Source organism: Leucoraja erinacea, chromosome 28, assembly GCF_028641065.1.
Source record: "Leucoraja erinacea ecotype New England chromosome 28, Leri_hhj_1, whole genome shotgun sequence".
Classification (NCBI taxonomy): Eukaryota; Metazoa; Chordata; class Chondrichthyes; order Rajiformes; family Rajidae; genus Leucoraja; species Leucoraja erinaceus.
The window spans coordinates 15,434,215-15,456,988 of record NC_073404.1 but is presented as its reverse complement, the minus strand read 5'-3'; the positions used below and the strand labels follow the sequence as shown (position 1 = coordinate 15,456,988).

The 22,774-nt window shown below is 40.4% G+C and overlaps 1 protein-coding gene across 1 annotated transcript in view; it reads left to right on the top strand.

Moving 5' to 3' along the window:
* mybbp1a (MYB binding protein (P160) 1a) overlaps positions 1-22,774 on the top strand; it is a 64,432-nt gene that overhangs the window by 11,602 nt on the left and 30,056 nt on the right. Inside the window, 14 exon segments of the mRNA XM_055657847.1 lie at positions 211-378; positions 1,922-2,039; positions 5,248-5,537; positions 7,058-7,168; positions 8,855-8,980; positions 9,198-9,404; positions 11,591-11,699; positions 12,399-12,495; positions 14,747-14,898; positions 15,825-15,926; positions 16,458-16,640; positions 17,922-18,095; positions 19,407-19,564; positions 21,802-21,936. Coding sequence (XP_055513822.1) covers positions 211-378; positions 1,922-2,039; positions 5,248-5,537; positions 7,058-7,168; positions 8,855-8,980; positions 9,198-9,404; positions 11,591-11,699; positions 12,399-12,495; positions 14,747-14,898; positions 15,825-15,926; positions 16,458-16,640; positions 17,922-18,095; positions 19,407-19,564; positions 21,802-21,936 — 2,130 coding nt within the window.

The window sequence follows — 22,774 nt, the reverse complement described above, 5'->3', positions numbered from 1 at the left end:
TGTATTTTAAATCTTCCCTTAATTCTCACTGTTCCATGGAAAGCAAAGATATCACCGCTAATCTCTACACCAAGCCCACAGTAATAGTATCTGTGTGTCTCGTAAGATCTTTGCACCTGTCCATCCGAAGGTGTACGTACTATTGGCAATAATGCTCAAATCTGTCTGCATGGGTTCCATATTTTACACCAACCTTTTCTTTTGATGCAGGTTAATTGAGTTGCTGAAAGTTGCTGCTAGGTCTGTGAAGAAAGATCAAACTCTTCCACCGCTTGCTCTGGATCTGGTGCGTGTTACCTTACAGGAGGGTACATTTGAAATGTTCTGGAAGGACGTGGTGGAGAATGGCTTGCTCAAAGAGCCCTCTGGGCCCACCAGGTATGTTAAATTTATAGCATTGATGTGCAGCCAAAATGGCTGCAGCTATCAAAGGAGATGTTTGCATTTACCTTGCACCTGTTGTGAACTCCACTTCTCGACAGTTTTAGGCATTTAAATACTTTTGAAGTGCAATCAGTGTTGTAATTTAGGAAAGGCAAGATAATTTCTACACAGTTATCTCCATTATCACCATCTTTTGTATGACACCATAAATCTCTCCTGCCTTCCATACTACTTGAGACATTTCCTATTTTTTTTTGTCCCTTCCACATAGAGATAGTCAGACAGCATGGCAATGTGCCCTGCCGCCCAACTCGTCTAAACTGAACCAGGTACCTTCCTGAGCTTGTCTCATTTGCCTGCATTTGGTCCATATTACTCTAAATCTTTTCTATCCAACTTGTCCAAATGTCTCTTAAACTTTGCACTTGCCTCCACTACTTCACCTAGCAGCTTGTTGCATATTACCCACAGTCCTCTGTGTGAAAAGCTTGCGGCTCGGGTCTCTATTAAATCTTTCCCCTTTCACTTTAACTTTGTGTTCACCAGTTTTAGACAGTTTTTAGCGACAGTTTAAAAAATTAAGTTTTTTAACATAAATCTAATTTAGTTTAATATACTTTTGTGTAAAAGTTCCCATATGCCAGACTATACAGTTGATGCAAAACGCACAGGTCTGTAGATCACAAAAGCTGCAGAAGGCCGCTAACTGAGGCCCAGTTCTCTATTTAACCACTTACTTTTCGGGGACCTAAAGAGAACCAATTTTATGGGTCGAAGGTCAGTGTATTGCCTCAAATGGCACAGGCATTTGTGCTAGGTTCAATTCCTCCGTAAATTGCAATATTGTATGTTCAATGAATATCACCAGATATTCATCACAAAAACAAAGATGTGCACCTCGAAACACTGCTTTAGAGCGCATCCATGAGGTTTCCACTTTCAAACTCGACTATTCCAGCTCATTTCCACCCAATGGCAATAAACTTGAACTCTTTTGCCTACATCCCAACGTGCATGAAGTCCTGTTCATGCATTGCCCTGTTCTCATTTAACAATCTGGCAACAGCTCAGTATGAAAATTCGTACTCTTTCTGGTTAGTTTCCTTGGTCTCACATCACCCATGTCTGTAACCCATTCCTATAATTTTGTAGACATCTGGAGACACGAGGAACTGCAGATGCTGGACTCTTGCGCAATGTGTAAACTGCTGGAATAACTCAGAGGGTCAGGCAGCATCTGGAGGGAATGGATCTTTTGCCATCTATTTGCTTCTTGAATAATGGCCTGTTGCATACCCAGTTTTAACTACTCCTGCATCATTTGGCCTTTCACCTGCTATCAAGGCTCTCAGTATTGATTATCTGCTTTAACAGTATATTTTGCAGCTGCTGTTAAATGTCGCAGTTCTTTGGCGATTTCCTTTAAACAGAAATTATTTTGTGTTGTGTTTCAGTCCTGCTGTTGAATTGATTTGTTAGATCTCAATGTAACAAAGCTGTGTTCTCTTTGTAATCTCTTATATTCTCTTTTAATCAGCTACTTTTGTTTCCGGTTACTTGGTGCCTCGTTGCCGTTGCTAAGTCTGTCGCAGCTCAACCTTGTTCTCACAGGAGAAGTGATGAGGCAATATGGAGACCATGTGGTTATAGCTCAGGTATAGTCTTCTCTGTTATGATGATTAGCATCAGAATTTTTGATTTTCTGCAGCATCTCGCCATTTCTAGACTAATATTGTGGATGCAATTGAATATTGTAATAAATAAGAAGAGTGGTTCCGCTTGAACAGCATTATGTAAGGCAGGGAGGTGATCCTGCTACTTCAGGCACTTCGAATATTATTGGTCCACTCACGTTTAAAAACAGACATGTAGAGATATTTGATAGGGCTCTGGTGAGACCACATCTGGAGTATTGTGTACAGTTTTGGTCTCCTAATTTGAGGAAGGACATCCTTGTGATTGAGGCAGTGCAGCGTAGGTTCACGAGATTGGTTCCTGGGATGGCAGGACTGTCATATGCGGAAAGATTGAAAAGACTAGGCTTATATTCACTGGAGTTTAGAAGGATGAGGGGGATCTTATAGACACATATAAAATTATAAATGGACTGGACTAGCTAGATGCAAGAAAAATGTTCCCTATGTTGGGCGAGTCCAGAACCAGGGGCCACAGTCTTAGAATAAAGGGGAGGTAATTTAAGACTGAGGTGAGAAAAAACTTTTTCTCCCAGAGAGTTGTGAATTTATGGAATTCCCTGCCACAGAGGGCAGTGGAGGCCAAATCACTGGATGGATTTAAGAGAAAGTTAGATAGAGCTCTAGGGGCTAGTGGAGTCAAGGGATATGGGGAGAAGGCAGGCACGGGTTATTGATAGGGGATGATCAGCCATGATCACAATGTCAAGTCAAGTCAAGGCTCAAGGGCCGAATGGCCTCCTACACCTATTTTCTATGTTTCTATGTTGAAAGTGGCAATTCCTTCCTGCACAAGTAAAACAACCAAAGCATTTATAAACACATGTAACAGTGAAAATTTTAGTTAATAGAACTAAGAAGGAAATTATGTTTTGTACAGCAAGTCCCTGGTGAGAAAGGGCGTACATAAGTTTTGAACCTAAAATATAAACTTTTTCTCAACCTATCCGTTCACACTAAAACGTTTGGTTTATTTAAACTATTAATGTTGGAACAGTTCATATACATAAAATTACATTTTTAGCGTTAGTGTTTTATGATGGTACATCCAACTAATCCTTGAATCTTTCTGACTTGGTGGTCAATAGTCAGTACATCATCTCTACGACCTAAACTACAACTGGGCACAACCTTCTTCACCACCACCTTCAACCTGGACAGGGTCACTCTCCTTGAATCATTGGGGCCTTTGCAGGGCAGCACATGCTAAATAGGCAGTGCAAACTAAAAACTCTCTCCAACCTCCTGTGCCTAAGTGCATAATCTTCAAGGTATTTTCCAAAGAGAACACTTAGTAGCTACCTGAAATTGTTGGCAGGCTTTCTTATTTCCATCTGCTAGGCTGGTGAAGTCTGGAAAGCAGAGCACCCTGTGAAGGATTTTGGACTGTGTGTGGATTCAGAATTCTATTATAGTTCAGAGTAGTTGTCAGTTTTATTCTGTTGCGATGGCAAATCCTGGCTGTTGGATCCTTGATCATTGATTGTTGATAACAGCTTTAAAATCAAAGGCAATTAATAAAGTAAAGTCTTATGGGTCCACAGAGGCACAAAAATGTTTTCAATGTTCATTCAGGTTTTGAATTGTGTGGCTATTTAGCCACACAGTCTTGTGGCTGTACATCCATGATGGCTGAAAACCCTGGGGCGATTTGTGCTCAGGGTGAGGGAATGAGGATCCCTCCCATCTTGACTACTGTGGCTGGCATTGTGAAAGTACATAGAGGCACACATAGAAATTTCCAGCAGCTTCCCGGCCAGTCTGGTGGGGAATGGCGGTTCGGCCCTTCGAGCCTCCTCCGCCCTATTCAATATGTTCTATGTTCTGATGTGCATCTAACTCAAGTATCCTGTACCTGCCTTCTTTTTCATGTGCCCTCTGATTCCAGTTAACAGAACAAGAACCAAATCTAACTCCCTCTTGAAAATAGCCAAAATACATAAGTGGAACCTCAACTAAACCTTTGTGGCATAGAGCACATCCAGAGATTTGGTTTATTTGTGAAAAAAATGTTATTACATTCTACATTTAAAATTACATTTTTAGCGTTAGTCCTTAAGCTGTGACCCAACTTGTCCTGGACTTTTCTGACATCGGGCACAAAGAATTCCTCAGTACTCAGCCTACGTCCTAAACTACAACCCCTTAACAATTTTCTTAAGTTTCAACTATACAGGGTCACTCTCCTTGAATCTCCTAAATTCTAGAGAGTACATGCTAACCAGGCAGTCTATCCAAAAACTCTCTCCAACCTCCTAAGTGCCTAAGTGCATAATCTTCAAGGTATTTTCCAAAGAGAATCACTTGGTGAACCTACTCTGAACTCCCTCTATGGCAATAATTCCATCTCTTAGATTGGTGAAGACCAAAAGCAGAGCACGCAATGACTCCAGGACTGGTGTCACCAAGACCCTGTACAACTATAGTAGAACCTCCCTGTCAGTATACTCAAATCTGTTGCTATGAAAGCCAACATACTGTTCGCCTTGATCTTTGATGCCTGCTAGCCCTGCATGCCAAAGGCAATGAATGGTGTACCTTATGGGTCCACAGAGGCACAAAAATGCTTTCAATGTTCATTCAGGTTTTCCCTTGTGGTATTTATGGCTCATCTTTGGCTGTACATCCATGATGTAAATTGGGTTTTGTTCCAAGCAGAATGAGGATCGTTTGACCACTTAGTGGCTGCACATTGTGGTACAACTGTTAGCTTGGTTAATCTGTGTGTTGTACTTAACTGCTCATGTGGGCTGCTGTTGATCTAACTAGCGTGATCTGAACCAATTGACACAACTCAGACACAACCCCAGGAGGCTATCATGCTCTAACATTGCAGCAGCTTGTATTATCTGAGCTTATGATTCTTGTACTGTTTTTTTGAGCTGGGTTGAATCTTCAACCATTGCACCTTAAAATCTACTTATTTTGCCAAGCTTATAAGCACCAGTCCTGTGTGGATGATATGTAATCCTGTGGGGCATTGTTTGAAAGGGAATTAATTTAAAGATTTAAAAATTACTTGTGATTTTTAGATTTTGTAGCTTTGATTTGATGATGTAGAACACAGTTCTAGTTCAGTGATGGTGGACTTACTTTGGTTGCTGTGGAAGAGGGCTGTTTATTACGGGGACTTGTTCACCAACTGAAGATGATTTAATATATTTTTCAGCTCCCAAAAAGGTTCAGATTTGGACCTGAAATGACAAACTTGGTTGATTCATTCCTTGAAAGCACCCAGGATGAGGCAAAACAATTCATGGTGATAAAAGGTTTTTCGAGCCTCACTAACTATGGTCACCCCGTAATTCCCAGCTACTGGAAAGTAGTCTGTCGTTTGCAGTCCTCAGTTTTGGTGAAATACGTCGATTGGTTGAAAAACATGTTCACCAGCCCAGATTTCGACATTTGCACAGAATTCAGCACCAAGCGGCAGAAAGAGAACAAGCAGGCAATTGACAGGTGAGTTGCTTGGAACAATTTTGCAAACTGTATTGTTATGCCATTATGAAGCAAAAGATGGCATTAGATGGGCAAGGAACACCATCTGAATACACGTGATCCATGAATAAGAAAACATTTTCAATTTCATTTTGCAGTTTGTACATTGTCTAATAAGGGGTAAAGATCCAATGCAGATATCTGAAGAGTTTATGAATTTTTACAGTGTACTATTTGTTTACATATTCTGTTGTGCTGCACCAAGTAAGAATTTCATTGTTCTATCTGGAACATATGACAATAAAACACTCTTGACTCTTAACTTTGAGCCTCTTTAGAAACTTAAAATCCTCAAAACATTAGGACATTGGTTTGAGTTTTTTTTTTAATAATCCATGTTAAGACTAAGACTAGGAACAGAAAGATCCAATTTGAAGGCTCCAAGCTGTATTTTACTTCATCTCTATCACATTCTAATTGAAACATCTGAAAGCTTTTGTGCATTTGTAAGAGATTTTTTTGTTGCATCAGAAACAAGCAATTTCAATGACGGTCGATTTAACGTGAAAGTTCAGTTACAGTATCAGAATGCCCCATATCCAATGGCTAGTTTTGATAGCGTTAAGATGTCAGTGGATGGTGAATATAGTTTACGTATCGATAGAAGATATTGCCATGTCAGTTTCCAAAGCAAATCTCCCACTCTGAAGCAGTAGTCGTGTTCCTAACAGACAGCGGTGTCTGTTTGACTACTGTGGGAAGGCTACATGTAAACGTTTTTTGTTTTGATGTCTGACTTGTCTTTTGAATTAACTAGCAGTTACCCTTATTCAATAATTCCTGAAGATGTATGTATTTCTGTAACTAGCTTTTCTATCTTGAAAAATTATTTTAAACATATCTGGGGGAGAATTTCTGAAAAGCTGGATTTCTACAAGTCGGGTGTTCGTAACCTGGGGGAGCTCCTGTAACGGGTTTACATGTTCTATTTGGATTCATGCTGACTTGCACCTTTCCAGCAACTCCTGTTTGACAAGATAGGGATAGTGATTGTGTTGTGAAGACTATAAAGGAAGACAGACCACTGGGTGAGTTTTGGAAGTGCAGAGCATGATAATCTTTGAGCAAATAGGTGAAATTTGACGAATGAAAGAGCAGAAAGACAGTGAAAATTTCATCCTGTTTATCCCATTTTCTTTTTTCCACTGGTTTCAACCTAGAAGAGAGATTTACAACATTTGGTTATTTGCACCACCAAGATCTAATTTTGTAATTCTGGTGGCTAGATTAGAATTCATCAGAGAAAATGTAAATTAAAGTGTTAATCTGGGATGGGTAGAATTTGGGATGGGTGGAAAGGGATGGCAGAGTTGGGAGATACCTTGACTGTCCACTATCATGTTGTTTGGTGTCCTATGTGGTTACTCCCAGGTAGCCAACAAGTACAGAATCGATCTATCTTTAGGTAATTAGGGAAGAGTTTTGTAATGAAGAACCATGATGAGACTGTTCACACTGGCCTTATATATGGCGTTTTGCAGAACTCAGCACTCAGTGATACGACTGAGGTCATGGATTGTCGCCCGTCTGATCTCGATTGTGGACAATTGGCAAGTGAAGAAAGAGGAGGATCTGGTGATGGATATTGCCAGGTGAGTAAGGCTATATTGAGGGGAGATTGTGCCATAAAGTCTTGCAGCATTTCTTTGTAATAAATACAATTCCCAAAAGAAAATTATTACCTGTGCTGAAAATTTGAAATAAGATAGAGAATGCTGGGGATGCTCATCAGATTGGGCAACATCTGTAGAGAGAGAGAAAAAGAGTTAAAGTTTCAGATCTTTAATTTTTCATCAGAGGTAAAAAATAAAAAAGACAAAATAAATATGAAGATGCTCTTTCTTTGCAAGTCAACTTAATTAGTTAGGCCCTCACTTCTGGAGAAGCAAGGAGATATTTCTGGAGAAGTGTAGGACCTGCTGGGCTAATGCAAGACTTTTTTCTTATACATGCAATGATATAGAAACATAGTAAATAGGTGCAGGAGTAGGCCATTCGGCCCTTCGAGCTGGCTGCTCTTAAAAAGGAGGCGCAGTCGTCTTTCTTACAGTTTGGCTTTCTTCCCAACCAATTGTTCAAGCGCTTTTGATTGCAACATGCGCCTTAATTTAGTTCAACAAAGAAACTGACAAGTTACTAAAGAACTGAGTTCTTTATGATCAACATGATCATGGTTGATCATCCAACTCAGTATCCTGTACCTGCCTTCTCCCCATACCCCCTGATCCTTTTAGCCACAAGGGCCACATCTAACTCCCTCTTAAATATAGCCAATGAACTGGCCTCAACTACCTTCTGTGGCAGAAAATTCCAGAGATTCACCACTCTCTGTGTGAAAAATGTTTTCCTCATCTCGGTCCTAAAAGATTTCCCCCTTATCCTTAAACTGAGACCCTTTGTTCTGGACTTCCCCAACATCGGGAACAATCTTCCTGCATCTAGCCTATCTAACCCCTTAAGAATTTTGTAAGTTTCTATAAGATCCCCCCTTAATCTTCTAAATTCTAGCGAGTACAAACCTAGTCTATCCAGTCTTTCTTCATATGAAAGTCCTGACATCCCAGGAATCAGTCTGGTGAACCTTCTCTGTGCTCCCTCTATGGCAAGAATGTCCTTCCTCAGATTAGGAGACCAAAACTGTATGCAATACTCCAGGTGTGGTCTCACCAAGACCCTGTACAACTGCAGTAGAACCTCCCTGCTCCTATACTCAAATCCTTTTGCTATGAATGCTAACATACCATTTGCCTTCTTCACTGCCTGCTGCACCTGCATGCCTACTTTTAATGACTGGTGTACCATGACACCCAGGTCTCTTTGCAAATTGTTTTTACAATCCGAGGTAATCATGAAACCATCCGATTGTCATTAAAGATCTGGTGCACGACTATCCTGCTAGGAAGAAAGTCGTTTCACTATTCAATCTTCACCTTACAGCGCTCCCCAATTTTTGACCCCACATCCTTCCCAACCTCTGCCCTGCTCCACTTTCTGCCTCATCCCCGTTTCTTTTTTCCCACTACCTTCCCAAAACCAGCTCTTTTCCTTCGCCCGCTTCTCGAGCTCATACCTCTGCCTCTGCCTAACTTCACACTCGCGTCCCAGCTCTGCTTGCCTATCTGCCACTGAATGATTCTCCTTCTCTCACATTCCCTCTGAACCCTACAACGCACTCCTTGCTCTCCCATCTCCCATTCTTCTTCCTTTCTCATTCCCATGTGTTTTCTCCCCCTCCTTCCCAACTGTTCACATTAATACTAATTTTGCTTTGGATCTAGGTTTATTTTCTTCCATGCTTTCTTTGGAGCTAAACGTTATACATCTGATATTCCCGAGACTGAAGTCACGCTGACCATTCCTCTGGATGAAAAGACACGGGATATGATGGAAAACTCCTTCTTTTGGTAAATATTGGGATATTAATGTTGTGTATTGAGTTTGGTTTGCCACTGTGGTGCATGTTTTAAAAAGTACAGCTTTTATCACCTATATTTGGATTTCCTAAAATAGGATTAAATTGCCTTTCATCTTCTGCTGAAATTACTGATGACTGATGAAAGTGTGTTGCTAACCCTGTGGCATATTGTTTAATCGGTGTGTTTTTCTTCTTAATGTTCCTAGTCTATTGAACCACCTGAATTCCCTGCCTCCATTGGGCGACTCTGCAGAATTGGGGGACAAGAATGAGAAGCGTGTGTTCGGTGTTACAGCGGATGGGAATCTGTGGATCTACTGTTTGGTTCAATATGCAAGTGTCCTGCTGTCACAGGAAAGGTCTGTCCAAGCTGTTAAACCCTTCACGCAAATCCAGAGAAAAGCCTGGGACCGGTATGTAACACAAATTTAATTAAATTGGTCAGCAGGAAGTCATTTATCTGCGCTCCTATCCTGCCTTTATACAATTATTTCTGGATACTGTCCTTGAGTATCACTACTGGATGAATATGTTGTTATTCAGTATTACTTTGTCAATAATATTTGCTCTGCTGCTTGCATTATTCATGTTGCAGTATTCATTACATAGTTAACATAGAAGATTAGGTTATTTAGTTTGGTGTTTGTGAAAACCTGCACTATACAACTTTGTACCTGCATTCCAGAATTAGCTACGTCTAGCCAAGCTGTTTCTAGTGAAGCTACAACAATTGCATCTCATGAAATGTAGGAAGTTATACAGGCAATTGATATCAAATTAGTTATTTGGTTTATATGGGATACAGAAGATGACTTGAGAACGGGGTTCTGAGGGCAAAAAAGAATGATGAAATGTCTGGCAAGCAGGATTTATGCAGAACTCAAAATGTTTTCCAAGTATTTTAGAATCAGGAGGATAGCTAGGGAAAAGGCAGGCTTCTTCAGGGACGAACAGGAAAATCTATTTTGATGAGCAAGGGGATGTAAGTGGGATCCTAAATGAATAATTCCCATCAGTGTTCACCAGGTAGATGTGGAGGAAGAAGAGTAGGGGATATGCTGATATTCTGCAACATGTTTGTATCAGGAAGGAGGAAGTGTTAAGAATATTGGCACCCATTAAGGTGAATAAATCGCTTGGGCCTGATGGGATCTATTCCAAGATGCCATGGGAAGCAAGGGAAGAGACTGCTAGGGCCCTGGAGACATTTGCATCTTCGTTAGCATCAGATGATATATCAGAAGACTGGAGGATAACACATATTATCCCTTTATTCAAAAAGGACAATAGAGATAAGCCAGAAAACTACACACCCGTCAGCCTTGCGTCAGTGATGGGGATAGTAATGGCAGAAAATCTAAGTGACAGGATTTATTTTCATTTGGAAAGCAGGAACTGATTAGGAGGGGTCAACAGGGAAAATCCTGTCTCAAGCCTGAATATTTTATAGATAATAATAATAATAAATGTTATTTATGGGCGCCTTTCAAGAGTCTCAAGGACACCTTACAAAAATTTAAAAGATGTAATTAATAAAGTTGATAAAGGCAGGGCTACAGACATAGTGTATATGGACTTGAGCAAGCCATTTGATAAGATTCTATACGCTTGGCAATACCAGAAGGTTAAAGTACATGGGATCTTTATGCCTTTTTTCCCCCTAATACTCAGGATTACCTTGCTTCTCCTAACTGTTTATAATAGCAACATTCCCACTAACATGAAGTAAGTACCCCATTAATGGTATAATTGGCCGTCCAATTTCACCGGACCAGACTTTCTGGAAAACAAGTGGCCCAGACTTTCTAGGTCAAGTCATGAGGCTCCATTGTTGTCAAACTAGATTAAAAATTGGCTGGGTGATAGGAGGCAAAAGGTAATGGTAAAGGATTGTTTTACAGACTGAAAGTTTTTAACCAGTGGTATACTGACTGGCTATACATTTATAGCCAGACAAGTGCTGGGACATTTATTGTTCATGTACATAAATGACTTGCATGAGAATTTGGGTGATCTGATCAGTAAGTTTGCAATGACAGGAAACTTGAAGCTGTAAAAAGTGAAGAAGGTTATCAAAGTATACCGCGGAACATGAATTGGCTGGAGAATTGGGGGGGAGTGGTGGCAGATGGAATTTAATACAGAACATGGGAGGTAATGCTCTTTGATATATCAAATACTGGCTGGACGGACAATAAATGGCAGAGACCTTATGAGTGTAGATGTAAAGAGACCTTGAGGTACAAGTTCATTGTTCCTTCAATATAGTGACATTGGTGGATAGGGTAATGAAGAAGGCAAGGGGAAAATATAGTGCCCAAATTGACAAATTTCACACCTGTTGGAGCTGTTAAATCTATGTACTGCGAACTGATTCATTCTCTACAAACATTCTGTAAACAGCCAGTGCAAATGAGCTATGATTGTTCATATCAGCAAGCATTTATTTCATATCTTGGACATTTTCTCTGGGCTTTTCAGGTTTTAAGTGTGTGAAAATTATCCATATTTTGGATACCTGTACTAAGTAGATGTCCACTTTACCATGTTTGGTTATCATTGACCGTTTATTGCTCACAAGTCATTTTTTCAATCCTAGAATGCTTCAGTCTGTAGAAGATCTGCAAAAAAAATCAAAAACTGCTCGGAAACAAGAGGCCTCTGCTTTCCAGCTGCTCTTCCTGCTTGTTGGCATACAGCTCTTCAAGGTGTGTGGAGTACATGCATGGATGTGACTGAGCTCTGTAATTCCCTGATCTTTATCGTGATCCAAAAGAGAGTTTGTAATTGGTTTGTTTTTTTGCAATGTAAAGCTGCACCATCTATGCATGTATCTAGAAATGATAGTTTACAAAAAAAATAGTGGCTATATTATTTTTTTAAACATAAATGTTGTGTGCGTAAATCTTATTCTGCATCTCAGATTTTCAGGCAACTTTCCATTTGCTATTACTTTCTTTGCTGAAGCATAAAATTAATTTCAATCACTGCTCTTGGGCACCAATCTTCATGGATGATCCCATCAGTTCATCGTTTGTTGGCCTTGAAAGATATACCATGGAAAGAGGCCCTTCAGACTACAGAGTCCACGGCGACCATCGATCACATGTCCACATTAGTTCCATGTTCTATAAAAATGAGAAATTCATTTACATCATGACAGTGAGCATTTTCTGATTGCTGCATTCTTGTTCCATTGCTTTTGCTGATGAATTCCGTCATTAAATGCTTCTTTCATGTGATGAATTTAATAATGTGTATGAGCTACTTTGGCATTCTCTAAATTAAGGGCAAGCAATAAAAATAACTATTATAAACCTACATTCAGGTAAATGGAAATCCTGGCAGTAATGCTCTTGAATCCCCCTGATTCTCCTGTCTTCATCTTTTTGTTTTCCTCTCTCTAGGTTGGAGAGGATTCTCTGGCACTATTAAGTGACCTGCACAAGTGTGTGGAGGAATGGGAGCAGAAGAAAATCAAAAAGCATTCAACGCACGTAACAAGTCAGTACAGCTCATGGCAACAGCAATTGACATATTTTATTATTGTAGCCTTTAAAATTCTGGTGATAGTGCTCAGTCCTCAACTACAACAGTGAAATGAAAACTAGCAAAACTGCGTACAATCTGTCCTTTTGAAAACTCATTATGTGGGAATGGTCAGATTTGCTTCCATGTGGAGTGTTAGATGTTTAGCATTGATGCTTTCAGCAAGAACCATGACCTGCACAAAAGAAAGGAATTGAGTGGGAGTTAGGAAATGCAGAGAAGGTTCACTAGGTTGAATGGAAGGTAGTGCAGCGTGGGTTCACCAAGTTCATTCCTAGGATGAAGGGATTTGTGTATGAAAGATTGAGCGACTCCTGGAGAATAAAAGAATGAGAAATTATCTCATTTATATTTTTAAGGTTCTTCCTGTCCACCCTGTTAATCCTCTTGAAAGGATCCCCCCCCACCCAGAGGAGCAATCCAGAATTTGGGGACATTTCAGATGAGAAGGAATTTCTTCTCTGAGGGTGCACCTTTGGAATTTTAGTCTCTAGAGAGCTGTGGGGATGGTGGCAGTGAGCATACTCAAGCTGGACATTGACAGACTTGAAATACAAGGGAATTGAAGCGTATGGGGAGAGAGCAGGAAAGTGGTAATGAGGCCAATCTTAAGTTATTCATAAACCTGTTGAACGATAGAACAGGCTGGATTGGCTGATGACTAACTTTGCTCATGTTCTTAGCTCATCCAAGAGCTAAACTATTGTGTTTACTGGAGGACTGCAAGACTTTGGGCCTTGTAGTGCTTATTAACCACCACTGGATGCCACCAGAGCACTTGTATTAAATGTAATGACATATTTCGCACTATTTGAGAGGCAAACGTCTGGACACTTTTGTGTTGTAAATGTTTGTGGTAAATGGAGCTTCAAAACCTAAAGCCAATTCCCTATCAATAGTAATTTTTAACTTCTGATAAGAGACTTTTAGACATGATATTACTGCTGTGACAAAGAAATCTTGAAACACAGGTCCCTTGTTCTATAGACCTTCTTGATGCAATGATTCAGTATTTTGGTGTAACACATGGTATGAGACCTTGATCCCCAAAATATTTTAGTTGTTGAAGTAAATTATTTTGAAATTGTTCCCTGCCTCAATCAGAAATATGTAAAGATGTTCTTTCATTAATTTAGATCAGAACTGCTCTGCATCATTTCCATCTGATTTGCTTCCATGTCCCTCATAGTTTTTTTGTTAGGTCAGGTTATCACTTTTCAAATTATCTCTTGGCTTCAATGGCTCTTTACAGGTTAAATTTCCAGATTTCTACTATTCTGTCTAAAGAAATGCTTCCTCATATCAGTTCAATGTTCAGACTAGCTCAATGTGCACATTTCAAATCATGCCTACCCCCAACCTGTGTTCAAAGCTTCCACTGCAAACAAAATAATAATCATACTATTTTATTCACCTGGATTAGATCATAGTGTAATCTGCTATGCTTGAGAATGCAAGACTCTGCAACCTGTCCTCATTATTTAACCTTTTTAAGCTTGGTGTTATTCTGGAGAATCAGCAGTGCACTTCCTCCAATACCAGTTCCTCCAAAACATTGCTTCCCGAAATGTGGAACTGAACAAAGTACTCCAGACAAGGTCATTGCAGAACGCTGTACAACTGTAACTCCACATGCAACTCTTTGTATTCTATCCTGTATGGCACCAGGCTAAAGCCCAGAACATAGCGCATTGCTGAAATAATATTGGGTATCTTATCTGATAGGCTTGCAATTTCAGGGCTTCCTTTTGCAATCATAATTAAGATTGGTTTTGCAGTGGTGAACATCAGATGAAGTGCTATCCAAAGGAGAAATTACCATATTCTGTAACCAGGACTAGAACTGTTGGTAGAACTGTGGGTGGTAGAATTGCTGGGCAAAGCTGGGATAGCCAGATCGCTGTCCGGGCACAGTAGAAAGGAACTGCAGGTACTAGTATATTCTGAAGATAGACACATTGTTGGATAAAGTCAGCAGGTCAGGCAGCATCGCTAGAGAAAAAGGATGGGTGACGTTTCAGGTCAGGTTGCTTCTTCAGTGACTGCAAGGCTTCCTAAATGCAATCCTACCAAGTGACAATGGAGTTGAGAAATTAGACTGCTGTTACTTCCTATATAAAGAGAGCACTTGATAAAATGTGTTTATTTTCGCATACAGTAGGATTGTGTTGTTGTACATTTTTTTAAAACTGTGTTTTATGTTTAGGAAAGGAAGAACCAGATTGGGTTGAAGTGATGGTCGAAATCTTGCTCTCCTTTCTCTCTCAACCAAATCGTTTGATGCGGCAAGTCTCAAAAATGGTGTTTACACGAATCTGTCCCCACGTGACAAAGGAAGCACTGCAACTCATCCTAGATGTGAGTAATGTCCATTAATTCACATTATCCATGTCTTTTTTTCTTCCTTTTCTTTTCAGCTTGGTGGTGTCACTCTCCTCTTAGTCGGAAAGAAGTGGGTTCACGTTCCATTACAGAGATTTGAGCATTTTATCCAATTTGGTGCAACATTAAAACGATGAACCCTCTGGCAGTTCAGGCCAATAATATGTACCCTAGACAGTTTGGAAAAAAATCATTTAATGCATTCCACCAAATTTAAATTGACCACTTTATTTATTGGCTCTGAAATGCTTTGAGAAGTAGGAAACTTGAGAAAATCATCCCACTCACTGGGTATTGGGATTTGAAGAGTCAGGGTGTTTCTTTTAAACAATCCTTAGACTTTTTTTTAAAAGCAAAATAAATTGAGTGTGAATGTAGTATCAATGGTCTGAAACATTACACAAAACCATTGGCCTAAACATCCTGCATAGCACTAAGCTGGTATGACTTTTGGTGTTCATTGATATATTCATAGATCTGTTGAAAACCTATAGTGAGAGGCTCATTGCAAGTATATTTGGTATTAGTTTATTGTCATGTGTACTGAGATTCAGTGAAAAGCATTGCTTGTGTGCTGTCCAGTCAAATCATACTCTACATCAGTAAAATCAAGCTATACATATGTACAACAGGTGGTGCAAAATAAAAAATATCAGAGTACAGAATATAATGTTACAGCATTATAGTATTACTGCTGTAGAAAAATTGATGTTAAAAGGAAAGTGCAAGTGCATTTAGGTAGATCGGGACTATACCCTTAACATATGAGATGATATTTGGGAAGAAGCTGTCCCCAAGTATGTTGTTTGTATAGTCTTGCTGGTCGAGATGCCTCAAGGTGAAACCAAAGGAGCACTGGTCATTCATCTGAATTGGTACTAAAATCTCTTTCCCTTGGACAGGTTTTTAACCCAGAATCTGAAGAAGGTGAGGAGAGTGCCTTGATAGTAACTGAAGACTTTGAGAAATCGCAAACGAAAGCCGACTGGTCGAATGACGATGAGGTTAGACCCTCTATAGAATTACTATGTACTATTTTTAAAGCAACAATCTGTGCTGAAGTTTTTTTTGTTCAACTGGTCATGACTTGTACCAAGTACATTTTAATGTCACGTCTTGCACCTTGCTTTTAAAAATTGGTTTTGATATCGACATTAGTTTGACCCTGTTCATCAGTATTTTAACTTCTAATGATACCCATTCGCTACAGCTGTAGGCTGTATATGAGTCAATAGTGACTCTCTCCAATGCTTCCTGTTGAAGTGTAGATGTTCCCAAGACACTCGTCATAACAGAGTAAGGTGCTGAGATCCAGCTTCAATTCCTTTCAAATTGATTTTTACAAGTAGTTCCAAAGTTTTAAGTATTGCTTATTGTTCATGTTAGTTTAAAAATATAACATTAGAATTTTTTATAGAATTTATGATTGTTAAAAGTTTTTTTTTAAATCCTTAATCTGTCCGGTTTATTTTAATCCGTGTCTCTCTGAAGTTCTGAGAGTGCTGAGTTTTTGCATGTTCGATGGCTTATCCTAGATGGAGGATGAGAGCGACAGTGATGAGTCGGAGGAGGAGGAAGACAACAATGACAATGATGATGGTGCTGATGACAGTGATGAGGACAAAAGTGAAGAGGATGCTGAGGAGGAGAGGGAGGAGGCTGTAGATGAGAATTTCCGCATGGAATTGATGAAAGTCCTGCAGACAACCAACGCTATCGTAAGTTTTGATGTTGGGAAGTTGACAAGTTACAAATTTGACTTTGTCGATTGTTTTATATCTATCAATCAGCAAGGACTCTCAAACTGAAATCAGATATTAAATACACAATTGTTTTAGCGATGTCAATTTTGGGATGAATGCTTGCCAAAGGAGTGATTTCTTCACTGGCGATGAAATTCACCCACGTTGTTAACGTGCCAGTGTAGGCTTTTACTGTTCAAGGAAAAAGATGTTTGCAGATCATGTTCTCAAACCCAATGCTGAGGTCATGGTCTACCGGGCAACAGTGATTCCTGCCCTCCTGTGGGACATGGACTGCCTACGGTAGGTACATCCAAATATTAGAGCGGTGCCACTTGCACTGTCTCTGTAAAACACTCCAAATGAACAGGAAGGATAAGCAGAGCAACATCAATGTTCCCACCCCGGCTATCGTTCCCAGCTTCAAGGGACAAATTATATCAGCCACCTTGGATAGCCAGCCACGTTATTCAGGTGCCTATCACTACATTCCTGAAATGGTGATTCTTTTCTGAACTTTATCATGGCAAGAGTTTGACAGATGAACCGAGGAAATGCTTTAAGGATGTTTCATGGAAAAAGTTTAATCTCCTTCCAGGCCCATGGGAAAATCTGGCTCGAAATAAAGGAGCACTTAGTGCGGCAGGCAGAAACCCAGCACAACAACTAAAGGAGCATGACAATTCCAAAACTACCCCCCTGTCTAGTGCATCAAGCATCTCCAGCCCCATCTGTGGCAGACCCGCGCATTGGCTGCCCTGGAAGCCATGGAATGGGAGGAGAACCAAGCAGTGACTCTGAAGCAAAAACACTTGCCAATCACTGGGGAAGAATGTCTGACTTTAGTTCAAGTTATTCAACCTCCTTAAAGGCAGGCAGGTACTTGGTTAACCATTCATCCTGACGTGTTGTCTCAGAGTATGCAGTATTCCCTCAATATAGGTTGAATATGTAACCTGGAGTATGGGCTCAAATTGTGGAGCATGATTTGGACTCCCAGTCTTGACGACTATATAAAGGGAGAATACCATCAATGCCTCACCCAGACTGCATATCTGATGCTACCTGCTGAATTTTATACTTGGCAGAAATTGAGTAATCTCACAACTTGTCGAATCACAAAAGTGGAGCTGACTTTTGGTGGGAGTTGGGCTTAGAATTGTTGGTGTCCTAGCTCCTCAGTTCAACCTAAAAGTAACCTTTTGAAATTAAACTGCGGTTTTGGTCATTGCAAATGCCTTTTATGTTATTTCGCAGTCGAAGGAGGGTGAGAGCAGCAGTGACGAAGAAGCAGATGATGAAACAATGATGGCATTGGACAAGAATATCGCTGCCCTGTTCTCTGAACGCAAGAAACGACTTCAGGCCGCAAAAGACAAGAAGGAAAAAATGATGAAAGAAAAGGCACTAAGGAAAAATTTTAAAATAAAGGTATATAGGCAAAATATTTAAAATGGGTACAGCAGGAGTATAGGGGCAAAGCAGTTGTGAGTCAGATGAGGGAAATATAGTAGTTAGGGACAGTAATTTCAGTACATTGGTTAAGCAGGAGCATGGCAGGGAGCAAAGGAAGTCTGATGAATTAAATTTAATTTATTTCAATGCAAGAGGCTGATGGGTATGGGCAGATGAGCTCAGTGCGCAGATAGGAACATGGAACTGGGATGTTGTAGCTAACACAGAAATGTGGCTGAGGAAGAGGCAGGACTAGCAGCTCACTTCTTGAGGAGTGAAAGACATGGAGGTAGGAGAGGATTGGTGGTTGTATTTTTAATTAGGGAGAACCTCAAAGTGCTACTAGGATATTCCTGAGCGAATCGTCCAGTGATGTTATAAGGGTAGAACTGAGAAATATGGAGCCAGCAAGTTCCGATTAGAGTAAAGGCAAGGTTGGTAAAAGAAGGGAACTATGAATATCAAAAGATATTGAGACTCCAGTCAAGAAAAAAAACCCCATAGGACTATTGGGGGGGGGGGGGGGGGGGGGGGGGGGGGGGGTATTTTAGGGGGAAATCAGGATTTTTAGATATTCACTAGATTTATTAGCCACCACCATCTTGGGAACAGTTATGAATAAGAAACTCCATTTAATAGTCACCTACTCCTTTTCTCCATAGATGCTGCCTCACTCGCTGCATTTCTCCAGCATTTTTTGTCTACTTTTAATAGTTGGCTGCTCAGTTGAGAGGTTAACAGTAATAGTGAAGTATGCGTTCTGTCAACTAGGATGATGCCTATTTTGCCTCACCATTCGACAACACTCAGACAGAGTTACAAGTTTCCATTTGAACTTCCTGGCTCAGAATGGCCATTCCAAATCATCTTGGTGATGCACTAACTTTGAACCTGTGCTGTTTTCATCTGTAACTGTGCAGGCCACCAATAGTGTGAAATAAATTGCTTGTTATAACTGGGGATTTTCAGCTCTCCCAACTGAAGAGCTCTTTTAAGAACAAGTCACATACCATGTTCTTAAGAAAATGGGCTTTCCTACCACTGTGGCATTTATATGACTTTCGGGCCACAAGGTTTGGTTTACCTTAACTTTCCTCTGAAATGACCGTACAGTGCATGATGTTCAAGAGATGGGTGATAGGTGGTGTCCTTGTTGGTGATGCCCACGTGCTGTAAATGAACTTCAATTAGTTATGACTCGATGCACTTCATGCTGAGGCTCGGTATTCCCAATCTCCTTTGGTTTCTTCTGCAATTTCTAATAGATTTTCTTCTGATTTCCTTCAGGTCTTGGACCTCATTGAAGTCTTCCTTGCGAAGCAACCCGAGAATCCACTAATCTTCGATATCATTGAGCCTTTGATTGCAATCATTGAAGAAAACCTGAGCTCTCATTCAAATCAGCAGGAGCAAGACTACCTTCGCAAGGCCGCAGACATCTTCAAGTTAGTGATTACATGTCCTTAATCAAATTAAGGATCAGTTTGATTTTATATTTTCTTTGATTGTGTTTCCATCAATTATTCTGCCATGAAATAGCCTCTGATCCTGTGTTCTTGGCCCTGATAAGTGTGTAAAAGAAAGGAATTGTGATTGTATGCTGCTCCTATGCTGCTGATATGCAATTTAAAGTGGTCAGTGGCTGCAGAGCACAAACTCCAGCAACTCAGCAAGCTTTCTGAAATATAGTCCTAAACTTGAGGCATCAGCGACTGAAGATGTTGGAACCTTGAGCAAAAAACTGTGCTAGACAAGCTCATCGGGTCAGGCAGCATCTGTGAAAGGAAATGGACGGACCACCATGTTTCGGTCAGGACCATACTTTAGTCTCGTCCCCAAACTCATTTAACTCTGTTCCTTTATGATGAATTGATGAGCAGTTGAAGAAGTGGTCTATTCTCCCATTGTCGAAACATGTACTTTGATGAACATCTACTGGTCTTTGGAAGCGATTTAAGCATAGAAAGGATAGAACATAAAAAATAGGTGCAGGAGTAAGCCATTCGGCCCTTGGAGCCAGCACCGCCATTCGATATGATCATGGCTGATCATCCAAAATCAGTACCCCGTTCCTGCCTTCGCCCTCTATCCATTGATTCTGTTAGCCCTAAGAGCTACATCTAATTCTCTCTTGAATATATCCAGCGAATTGCCCTCCGCTGCCTTTTGTGGCAGAGAATTCCGCAGATTCACAATTCTCTGGGTGAAAAAATTTCTCCTCATCTCAGTCCTAAATGGCCTACCCCTTATTCTGAACTGTGACCACTGGTTTTGGACGCTACCCCAACATCAGGAAGCAGAAACCTGGTGTACCAAGTGTTGTTGGTCACAACAGTTTGATGTTGCAGAGTAATTGTTTTCTCTTGCAATTGATACGATGAATTCAATGGTGTTGCAACAAAACTTGTATGAAACATTGAAATTTGGTGGTGTTATACTCATGCATAATCTGTTTATCATAACACGGATTATCGAAAATCATTGGAAAGCTGAATCTTTTATTTAAAACATTCATTTTTTTAGATATACCGTAGGCATTAGTGGAGAAGCCAGCATTAGTTGCTCATTCCTAACTCTTCCAGAAGTGGTTGTGGCTAATAAAGCTAGAGGGAATCTCACAACTTATTGGAAGCAATGAGAAAAAAGCTGGAGAGTGAGGCTAATTGGACTGTTCTTAAAGTGCAAAAGATACTTGTTGCCCAAACCAGCTGCTTTATTTATACCCATGTTATTAGTGGTTGCCCACCACAGCCCCTGATGTCATGGGGTCAAAGTCATAAAGATGTACAGCATGGAAACAGGTCTTTTGGCCCAATCCATCCATGCTGACCATGCTAGGCCCATTTTCCAGTGTTTAGCCATATCCCATTCAACCAATTAAATGGGAAAGAATATGGAGTGGTTACCTGAAATTGTTAAACTTAAAGACATTTTTCCCAAGTGCTGCAATGTGTCCTTGGAGAAGATGAGGTGCTGTTCCACGAGCTTATTTTGGGCATGGTTGGAGCAATTTCAGAAGCTCAAGACAGAGGTCAGAATGGAAGTGTGGCAGAAAATTAGTGACAGCTAACTGAAAGCTCTTTCAGTTGACGGTGGCATTAGTTCATGTGATAGGAGCAGAATTAGGCCATTCGGCCCATCAATCCCTCTTAACCCCATTCTCATGCCTTCTCACCATGACCCCTGGCAACCACAATTACTGCTGCTGCCCCAGACTCCAGGGACCCAGAGTTGATTCTGACCTTGGTTAATCCATTGCTGGAGTTTGTATATTTTCCTATGACCATGTAGGTTTCCCTTGGGTGCGGTGGTTTCTTATCATATCTCAGGACGTGCTGGAAGGTTAATTGCAAGTATATTACTTGATAAAGGTAAGTAGAAAAGAAATTGAGGGTAATTAATGGGCATATGGCGAAGAATAAGTTAAGAGTATAGAAATAAGACAAAGGGGTATGGGACCGATCATTTGCTTTGCTCTAAGTCAGCATGAACCCAGTAGGATGAATGACCTCCTGTGTCAGGATAATTAATTGAAAGAATCGGGTGGGGTCCAGAGCAGATTAAATTGTCCACCTCTGCTATATTTAACTTGATCGTGTAGGTTTTATCATGTCTCCCTGTCATCTGTAAATTTCCTACAATTTAGTTAAACATCTTCACGTAGAAATCTGTTGATCTGCAGGAATCAGCTCTGCAAAGCCAAGACCTACTGCCAAAACATCTCCGAGATGAAGGAAGATTTGCACAAGTTGATGGAGCGATTGGTGTCTCGAGCCTCCAAGCAATCAGATTCTTCAGTATCACTTTACTGTTTCAGGTAGCGTGTGTTACACAACAGGGATCACAGGCAGGGTGGTCGAGGCTGCAGGGTGGCGTGGACAGGTAGTTTCACAGGCTGAAAGATGGGACTGAACTGCTTGTTTAGGATTTTGTTTGTATGTCAACATCTTTCAAAAGGGAAAAGTAACAAATGCTTTTTTGTAACTAGAAGGACTTGTATTTACATAACACCTGCCAGTATTCCAAGACATCCCAAAGTACTTCAGATTGAGCAAAGTTTTCTTTTAAGTGCAGTTCCTGCCACGGTGTAGAAAATTCGCCGGTAATATCACAGAAATGAATAAATGCCCTAAAATGCTGTTTCGTGACTTTACTTCAAGGATATAGATTGGCTCAAGAAGGATTTCAATTTCTCTGCTCTCTAAAATCATTTGCACCCATCCAGTTGAAGAAATCCTCAGTGCAGAAATAGAGGACAGACGTGCTGCTTTGGGGTGGAGTTGCACGAGTATCTGGGTAGTTCGTGAACCCTCAATCTTCTGACTAGTTATTGCTTAGTGATTACAATAAAATCGACTTCTGTCTTTACCAGAGTCAAAATTTTGTAAAAGCTCTTGCTTTGGAGCAGGTTTCATTTTAGTAAGGAACCATTTTTGTTCCAATTTCCTGTCCATTGTTTGAGAACGGAGCATTGTCCACGTACAGAAACATTTCAGAGACCAATGGGTCTTCCACTCATAAAACTCATCTTTGGATGTCCAACCTGTTGATCCACTCAAGGTCCCCCAAAGATGGATAAATGGATAACTGAGATGCCTCTTACAACAGATCTTAACTAGCAGGTTGATGTGATATGTTCCATGGTTTGGGACTTT